General features: G+C 55.4%; 1 protein-coding gene across 2 annotated transcripts; it reads left to right on the plus strand.

The window, feature by feature from the left end:
* The first annotated feature begins 86 nt into the window (after positions 1–86).
* Positions 87–8,636, plus strand: ATPAF2 (ATP synthase mitochondrial F1 complex assembly factor 2). 2 transcript variants are annotated; one of them, XM_075514811.1, is made up of 8 exons: positions 87–357; positions 2,965–3,009; positions 3,364–3,509; positions 4,351–4,448; positions 5,446–5,526; positions 5,660–5,772; positions 7,240–7,355; positions 7,988–8,635. In XM_075514811.1, the coding sequence occupies exons 1-8, from the start codon at positions 228–230 to the stop codon at positions 8,123–8,125; spliced, it is 867 nt and encodes a 288-aa protein (XP_075370926.1). In that variant the 5' UTR covers positions 87–227; the 3' UTR covers positions 8,126–8,635. The 2 variants fall into 2 exon arrangements, with proteins under 2 accessions (XP_075370926.1, XP_075370928.1); XM_075514813.1 differs by having other exon boundaries at positions 101–357; positions 2,867–3,009; positions 7,988–8,636.
* Positions 8,637–9,012: the final 376 nt, after the last annotated feature.

Raw genomic sequence — 9,012 nt, forward strand, 5'->3', positions numbered from 1 at the left:
GCTTCCTCCCGGCAGGCGCGGCCGCGGGCGCTGCTGGGAAATGTAGTTTTTGTTTTGCCTGGCGGGACGGGGCGGCCGAAGGGGCAAAACGCGTTCGCGGCGCGGATTGGCTGCTGTCGCGGCAGCATGGCGGCGCCCGCGGAGCCGCGCTGAGGCGGGAGGGCGGCGGCTCCTCCTCCTCCTCCTCCTCTTCTTCTTCCTCCTCGTCCTCCTCATCCCTCGCCGCGATGTGGCGCGGCTGCTGCCGGCTGCTGCAAGGCCGTTCCCCGCCGTCCCGGCTCCCCCGACCGCCTCCTGTCGCCGGCGGGAGCGGCCCGGTGGGGCCGGGCGGGGGCCGGACCTACGCCCCACCGGCAGGTGAGGGAGCGCCGGGCCGCCCGGGGCCTCTCCAGCCCCCTTCGGGGAGGGGGGCCCGTCCCTGGCCCGGTGGGGCTGGTCCCGCTGGGCCACCTCCCCTCCCGGTGACACCCCTCAAGGTCACCCCGGGCCAGGGGGGGGCTGGGCTCGGCGCCCTCAGGGTGGGTGGAAATATGGGACACGGTCACATCCCCCCCGGCGGGGCAGGCAGCGCTGCCAGTGCAGCCCCGCGGGGTCTGGGCTCCCCACGGCCTTTCCGTGACGTGACTGGGTGCTGGGCCTCCCCCCGAGCCCTTCTCCTGGTATTAGCGGGGTTTCAGAGGGGGGAATCGCTGACAGCACGGCCAAGTCCTCAGTGCACCAGTTAGCTTTTGTGTTTTGGTAGTTTTTTAGGGATTTGGGGGGGATGGGACCCAGCCGGAGTGGTTCAGGCACGTTCTGGGACATGTATCCCCTCCACAGATTTTGCTGGAAACGTGTGGGTTTGAGGATGGTAAAATTAGTCTCATTCTGTCTGAGGTGAGGCTGCAGAGTCGCAGTGACTCATCGCAGGGTGTCAGGAGCCCACTGACATGACTCAGGACTCCCCTGGGGTACACACATGTTAATCTTTTCAGAACTGTGCTTCAACAGTATGGGTTTTTCTGAGGCCCCGAAGCTTGCAGGTCACTGAGCCTGAGCAAATCCTTTTCCGTTTCCCCAGCGGGAACGTGCTTTTTTTAGCCTAAAATAACAAACCTGCAGCCTGGCCTGCTTGCTTCACCCTTCACAAGGTAGATTTATGGATTCAGGATTTACGGTCTGGTTGCTGTCCCAGGGGAATGGCTTGCGGATTCTTCCTGCCTTGCGTGAGAGATACAAGCTTTTGCAACACGGGTAATCCGACTCTCAGGTGTTGGGAGTGCAGGAAGCAGTGCTGGTAGGAGAGGAAGCTGCTCTTAAAACAGAGACCTGCAGTTCCCTCAGGCTCACCTTGCTGGTGGAGCAGGCATACTCCCGAGCTGGAGCGGGATGTGTGGGGTGGCTGCGGGAGGTGGTTCCTGCCCTGGTGACTCAGTGGCATGCTGCAGCGTGTGCGACGTGTCCAGTGGTAGTGGAGGGAACAGCATCCTTGCCCCTGCGTGCTCTGAGCCTGCTGGCAGCTGTGGTTCTTCCAGCGAGGTGTTGGTCAAAGCAGAGAATGAGGGAGATGGGTTTCTCATTGCTCTGAGAGCAAGCAGGGAGAGAGAGTTAGCCAAGGCGGTTCAAGGATTATTTGTCAAACGTGATTGCAGTGGGAAAACCTTGAAAGATTGAGCCCAGAGTGGAAACCACTATTGGAAACCACCCCTGCCAGGCTCTGTAGAAACTTGGTGCAGGCCAGTTGGAAGGGAGCTGAGAGCCCAGCCTGGGCTGGTGGAAGCAAAGTCAAGCTGGTCCCGTTCACTTGCCAATTGTGCACAGCAGCACTGTTTTTTTTCACCAGTTTCGTGGTGCTTCTCCACTTGAGTGGAGCTCGCTGAAATGGTGTGGTGCTTGGAAGCTGTGGATGAATGGGCAGGATTTTTGTGGCCAGGCCACCTCGACAGTACTGTTTAATATCTTCAGCAATGACAGAGACAGTGGGATCGAGTGCACCCTCAGCAAGTTTGCAGATGACACCAAGCTGAATGGTGCGGTTGACACGCCAGAAGGACAGGATGCCATCCAGAGGGACCTGGACAAGCTGGAGAAGTGGGCCCATGTGAACCTCATGAGGTTCAACAAGGCCAAGTGCGGGGTCCTGCACCTGTGTCAGGGCAACCCCCGGTATCAATACAGGCTGGGGGATGAAGGGATTGAGAGCAGCCTTGTGGAGAAGGACTTGGGGGTACTGGTGGGTGAAAAGCTGGACATGAGCCAGCAATGTGCGCTCACAGCCCAGAAGACCAACCGTATCCTGGGCTGCATCACAAGAAGCACGGCCAGCAGGTCGAGGGAGGGGATTCTGCCCTTCTACTCCGCTCTGGGGAGACCCCACCTGCAGCTCTGGGGCCCCCAACATAAGAAGGACATGGACCTGTTGGAGCGAGTCCAGGGGTCCAGAGGAGGGCCACGAAGATGATCAGAGGGCTGGAACGCCTCTCCTATGAAGAAAGGCTGAGAGAGTTGGGTTGTTCAGCCTGGAGAAGAGAAGGCTCCAGGGAGACCTTATAGCAGCCTTTCAGCACTTAAAGGGGGCTGATAAGAAAGATGGGGACAAACTTTTTAGCAGGGCCTGTTGTGATAGGACAAGGCGTAATGGTTTTAAACTAAAAGAGGGTAGATTGAGACTAGATATAAGGAAGAAATTTTTTACCATGAGGGTGGTGAAACACTGGCCCAGGTTGCCCAGAGAGGTGGTAGATGCCCCATCCCTGGAAACATTCAAGGTCAGGTTGGACAGGGCTCTGAGCAACCTGATCTGGTTGAAGATGTCCCTGCTCATTGCACAGGGTTTGGACTAGATGACCTTTAAAGGTCCCTTCCAACCCAAACTATTCTATGACAGCACCGAGGCCTCCATGTCTTCTGGGCTGTGATGGGGAGCAGGGGAAGCGGCCAAACCTCCTCTAACTGCCCTCTGAATGGCTCTGTTTTTGCCCCCAGAGAGGAAGCGGTTTTACCAGAACGTGAGCATCTCGCAAGGAGAAGGTGAGTACGGCCGCCAGGACAGGACGGAGGGGCTGGTCCCCAGGAGGGGTATTATCACCCCACGCTTCTTCAGCGAGAGCGTGGCACACCCACAACCCAGGCTGTGCGAGTGGGGTATTTGTCACCAGCCTGCTGTGCCCTTTCCTCATCTATCGTGAAGCTGTGTGGTGGGAAACAGCTTCCCAGACCATGTGGGGGAAAAGTATGTCAAAGTGATGGTGGGAAACTCAAGAATCCCTGGTCCCTTGCTCCCATCAGCTCCGGCTCTGAGTCTGCTCCCGCTGTGGGGTTGTCTGTTGTTCCTTAGTGCCTGCTCCTCTTTGATTCCCCAGGATTTATACTCTGATTCTCCAGGAGGCTTTGAAATAAACCTGGACCACCGGAAGCTGAAAACTCCCCAGGCCAAGCTCTTCACTGTCCCCAGTGAGGCCTTGGCCATTGCAGTGGCAACAGAATGGGACTCCCAGAAAGACACCATCAAGTTCTACACTATGCACCTGGTAAGCACGGCAGGTCAGGGCACCCAGACCTCAGCGGGGCAGAACGCGGTGTGTTGGGAGCAGTCACGTCAAGGAAGTCAGGATTAAAGACGGGGAATCGAAATGCCAAGGGCTAAAGATGGGTTTGCCAGGCCACTGCCGCCTGGCAAGGGCTTTGCCAACTGGCAGAATGGATTCCAAAGCAAGGCTTGAGAACCGCTTTGGGGTTGAGAACTGCTCTGGGGCGTAAGCCTTGTGCGAGAGGGGTGTGTGAGACAGGGGCGTCTTCTGAGAATGCTTCCTTCCACGTCCTGTCTCCACCAGCTCACCTGCTCTATGTGCAGTAGAATTGGCATGGCTTGGTGTAAAACTGGGGTGACTGTGTAGACATGAGAACGGTCTCCAAATGCAGAACATGGAGAGAGCAGGTTGTGCTAATGCCCCTGGAATTGGGGACAAGAGGTTGGGGCTTTGGCTGGGCACGGGGGAGAACCTTGTGGTTGTGAGGGCAGTTAGATACTGGCTGGGTGACTGGCTGGGGGCAAATCTGTGTCACTGGGGGACTTGAGAAGGGGCTGGACAGTGTTATTGGGGATAGCAAGGGGCAGGAGGAAATGGGATGAGCTCTGGAGCAGTCCGTGAGCCCTCTCCCCTGGTGCTTGATGGGCCTGCTCCTGACGCTTCTGAAAGCAGTGAGAAGATTCCTATTATGTGAGCTACGTCCTGGCCCTGCACCCCTTTTAGCTGCATTCCTCAGTTCTCTGTCTGCCCCGAATTCCTCTTCTTCTTGGCCTTGTACAACGGAAGCCGCTGCTTCCCCAAGCCTTGAATAACAGCGGTTTAAACTGCCTTTATCCTGCAGACCACACTGTGTAACACAGCGTTGGACAATCCCACGCAGCGAAACAAAATGCAGCTGATCCGTGCGGCTGTGAAGTTCCTGGAGACTGACACTATCTGGTACGAGACAGGGGCCCCGCTGGCGCAGAGGCAAGGTTGTCTTGTCACAGTGTGGTTTTTGGAAGGGTGGTTGGGGGAAGTGAGGAAAAATGTCTGTCGTAATCCAGTCATGGCAGGGCTCTGATCTGTCCTGGTTTTGGCCTGAGGGTTTGAATTAGTTTAGGGCAGTCCTACGTCTGCAAACCTGGTGGAAGTCCCTGCGCCAGAAGGGCATAGGTACGAGGGAGTATGGGGATCTGGTTCTCTGTTGAACTCTGTTTTCGACGCCTCTGTGCTGGGCAAGGGCGGGAGCAGCAGGAAATGAAGATCTCCTTGGGGAAAAGAAAACATCTTTGAAAGGCCTGGGGGAATCTGTCAGCCCAGTCCCTGGTACTCCTGTGCCAGTACAGGCAGCTCAGATTACTTGTACCAGTGCAAAATGCCCTTTGTTCCTTAAAGTCCCTGTGGGCTGCAGGATCAAGCTTGTTCATATCCAAGCTTCTGTCTCGCAGTCCCAGCCTCTGAGGTGTCCACTGGCAGCTGCTCAGCTCCTGTGGGGAGAGGGGAACAGGACTCCCCCATCTGCCTCTGTGGCTTTGGTCAGGCTGGCAGCGGGGAGTGCTGAGCTGAGCTGCTGGGCAAGGTGAGGCAGGAGGAGTGGCCCCATGTAAAGAGTTCCGGTGGGATATGTCCCCTGCTCTAACCGCTAAACCTCAGTGCATCCTGTGGCTGGCTTGGAGCTACCTGCAATTTTCTGCTGGCAGGTTTGCTGCTCTGTTTTGTAGTAAGATAGGATTGTCCTTCCTGGAACGACAAAAAGCTGTGAATTTGGGGAAAAGTAGGGGGATCGTTCCCAGTCACTGCTGCCGCTGCCAGGGTGGACAGTAGGCCCTTGTTCCCCTTGCTGTGGTCTGGTGGGGTGCAGCTTCCTTCCCAGAGGTGTGCCCCAGCCTGGCAGGGAGCAGTCTGGCAGCCTGGGAGTGAATGTCCAGTGTGGTTTTGTTCTGCAATGTCCCAGCTATCGTGTAGAGGAGCCAGCCGCCTTGGCAGAGCTGCAGAAGAATGAATGGGATCCCATTGTCGCCTGGGCTGAGAAAAGGTAAGAGGTCAAAGATGTTTCTGTCTGCTTATGCCCTGTCCTGCTGAGGCCAGGAGCTCTAGTCCTTGTGACTGTCGGAACTGCAAGGTTCACGAGCCCTGTGCTTTTCTAAGGGGCCGGGTGATCATTCCAGGTACAACGTGGCAATTGGCTCCTCCACCAGCATCCTGGGGCCAAACATCCCAGCCAGCACCAAGGAGACATTCGCCAGCCATCTGGCATCCTACAACATGTGGGCCCTGCAAGGTGAGAGAGGCTGCGCTGGGGAGCCCTCCGCTCAGGCTGCGCCAGTGGAGGAGGCGGTTCCTCCCCACGGGGCAGAAAAGTGACTGTAATGTTTTCCCTCTCCTGCTGATACGCTGAGATAATCGGAGTGTTTGAGGTTTATGTTTTTAATCCGCAGGCCAGTCCCTTAGCTGTAATTTGTTACGGGTAGGGCCTCTCCTCTTAGTGCCATTAGCATTCAGGGTCTGACTGTGCTGGCCTGCGAGCTGTCTGCTCTACCCTAGCATGAGTAACTTCTTTAATGCCAAACTTTCTAGTGATTTAGTCCCCAGCTCTGTTACCAGGAAGAGAAATGGGGTTTAGTGCTCCAAGTGCCCATGGTTCTGTGCACTGTCCTCACTCTTTCACCCTTACAGCCCACTTGATCTTACTTTATACTGCTGAATGACACCTGAAGATAAAGAAATGGAGTAATGTTTGCTGTGCTCAAGTCCTCAAATGCAAGACTTGAATGAGCAGCAGACAGTGAAACCCACAGAAGACACTAGCTGAGCAGCTAAGGGAAGTCAAGAGGGACAGACTTGCAAAGCCCTTTCTGTTACCCCTGTAAAGATATTTTTGATGAATTATTTCTTTTCCTCACAGTTTGTAACATGGGCAGGCCGGGTGGAAGGGAAAAGCATGTGCCTCCCCTGGGGAAGGGGAGCTTCTGGGCAGCTGGTCGACTTTAGACCTGAAATTCAAGGTCTGGCCTAGACTGGACGCAGGACAAGTCTGACTTCAGTTCCTTCCTTAGACCCTGTGCATGCGCATGCTACATTTCCTGTCAGCTTGAGCTGAACCGTGAGTGCTCAGCAACTCAGAGTTTTGAGCCCTTCTTTCCTCCTCCTCCTGGCTGTGCATGTCTGTGGGATTTGCTCAGGTCCCTCAGCCATCAGGCCCTCGCTCTCCTCCCCTGAAGAGGGGTGTCTTGCAAGCCAGTAGCTGGTGGTGTGGCAGGAAAGAGCTCTGCTGTTTTACCAGCTGAGCCCAGCAGCCGTGTCCTTTGCCGACACGGTTCTCCCAGGGCACAGCCCACCACACGCATTTGCACAGTGTTTTTCTAGGAGTGGTTATAGACGCGGACAGCTCTTTTATCACCAAACAGTACACAAGTCCCTCTCACCCTGGACTTTCAGCTGAGCTCCAGAATACTCGGGCCTGGATGGGTATCCCTTCCCTTTGCACAGGGCAGGTTTGTGGCAGAATAAAAGGAGGCGGATTCCAAGGCATAGCCTTTGTCACTGCAGTGACAGTGGCCAGAACAGCACTTTGTGTCTGCTGTTAACTGCAGATCTGACGCTTAAGTGCCCAGATGCAAGTGGGAGGTATCACTATCCCTGAGGAGGTACCACACCCCGACTGTCTCTTCAGAGCATGTGAAGATGCTGCTGTAATGCTGCAGAAAACAACCATCAGTCTTGTTTGTTTTGGGTTGTTCCCTTCCAGGTATAGAATATGTAATCACCCAGCTGAAATCTCTGATTCTGTCCATGGGTCTGATTGACAGGCACATTACAGTAGAGAAAGCCGTGCTTCTGTCTCGCCTGGAGGAAGAATACCAGGTAAATGATGTTACAGAACAGCCCTATAATTCAAATAGCAATAATCTCAGCATGACAAATGCATCTCCCACCACAAATAACTGGCAAGGGAAGTGCCTGCTATTGCAGGAGAAGTTCCACTCCACCAGACTCCCCATTTGAGAGAGTTTGGAGCACGCTGCTGTAGAGCAACCTCATGGGCGCAACAGCCCAGAGTGCTCCCGGGGCTGCCAGTTTCTTTTTGCAGAACTCGGATGGTGGCTTTTCTCCCTCTCTAATCTGAAGTGCAAAGTCATGGCTGGCTTCTCTTGCTGTGGGTTACCCAGCCTGGAGGCCTTGGTAGACACCAAGCTAATAACTTGCTTGCTGGAAACTGGCCTGGCGTGAAGCTCTCCCTGACCCAAAAGTGGCTGAAGTTGATGGGAATCTTTTCATCCTCCTTTTACGGGGCTTTGCCTCAGAGCCCAGTGCAGATGAAGCATGTCCTTCCACTGAACTCATCTGGAGATCTCCCTACCCCTGCAGGCAGCGATCAGCACAGCTCCTGGGGCGTTACCCGTGTTTCACAAACATGAAAAGGGAGGCTGAGAGTTGCTGAGCAGCTCTACGTATAATCCAGTTCTGAACTGACTCGCGTTCCTCCTCTCCTCCAGATTCAGCGGTGGGGCAGTGTGGAGTGGGCCCATGACTATGATCTGTGTGAGCTGCGTGCTCGCGCGGCAGCTGGGACCCTCTTTGTTCATCTCTGTTCCGAGAGCTCGACTGTAAAACACAAGCTGTTGCAGGACTGAGGCTGCTGGGCTGGGCACAGGAGATGAATGCCCAGCTGTGAATTGCTGGCGTGACCCAGTGGACGGTAACCACCCTCCTGCCACCACGCCTTTCCTGGGATCAGCCTCGCGCTGAGGAACTGCGACTTCGTGGGCAACTCCTCACTTGGACTGCCTGCCGCAGTGCAGCACCAGCAGTTTTAAGCCCACAAGGAGGAAAGGTCAAGGTGAGCTTCCTCTGCATCCCCAAGACAGCAGCTCTGTCCGTTGCCGGTGTCTGTAACTCATCAGAGGAGCTCCCACGAAAGAAACAGCTTCCTGGGCAGGGCGCGGCACAGGCATACCCAGCATATGCCACATGTCTTCATAGCTGCCAGCTCCTGACACACACTTGTTATGGAAATCTGAAAACAGACTCCATTGCATCTGTTCTTCATCCCTCAGTGTGCCTGTATGTAACACCAGGGTCTCTCTGTTTGATTAAAGGCCCGCCCCTGCTAGATACTGAAAGCCAATGCTGCTGAGTATTTTTTTGTTTTTAATCACCAAACCGTGGTGTAGGTCCTGAGCTGCCAGGCTCCGGGCAGGTGCTGGGATGGCTGCAGGGAGAAAAAAACACGGAGCAGAGCTGAGCAGACACTAACTACCAAACAGATCTGCTCCCTCCGCATCTCTGTGTGAGCCTCTCCATGCTAGGTGCCCCATCCTTGCAGCCGAGGAGTAGCAGGGAGCTGACTGTGCAGCCCTAGAGCAAGATGGGGGGAACCTGGGCTCCTGCCATCTTCAAAAGCACAGGGTACTACAAGCTAAATCTGTGTATGACAGGCAGCACCAGCCACGGGGCTGTCGGAGAGACCCGGTCTCTCCCCAGAGTGCGTATGCAGCCACCCTCTCATTTAACCTTCCCA

The sequence above is a fragment of the Mycteria americana genome, chromosome 12 (assembly GCF_035582795.1).
Source record: "Mycteria americana isolate JAX WOST 10 ecotype Jacksonville Zoo and Gardens chromosome 12, USCA_MyAme_1.0, whole genome shotgun sequence".
NCBI classification, from domain to species: Eukaryota; Metazoa; Chordata; class Aves; order Ciconiiformes; family Ciconiidae; genus Mycteria; species Mycteria americana.

What these genes read in the sequence shown, in the direction of transcription:
- ATPAF2 (XM_075514811.1), top strand. Translation starts at nt 228, where the DNA reads ATGTGGCGCGGCTGCTGCCGGCTGCTGCAAGGCCGTTCCCCGCCGTCC. An exon ending in GAGCATCTCGCAAGGAGAAG is followed by an intron (nt 3,010 to 3,363) that starts GTGAGTACGGCC and finishes CTGATTCTCCAG; the next exon opens with GAGGCTTTGAAATAAACCTG. An exon ending in GTCGCCTGGGCTGAGAAAAG is followed by an intron (nt 5,527 to 5,659) that starts GTAAGAGGTCAA and finishes TGATCATTCCAG; the next exon opens with GTACAACGTGGCAATTGGCT.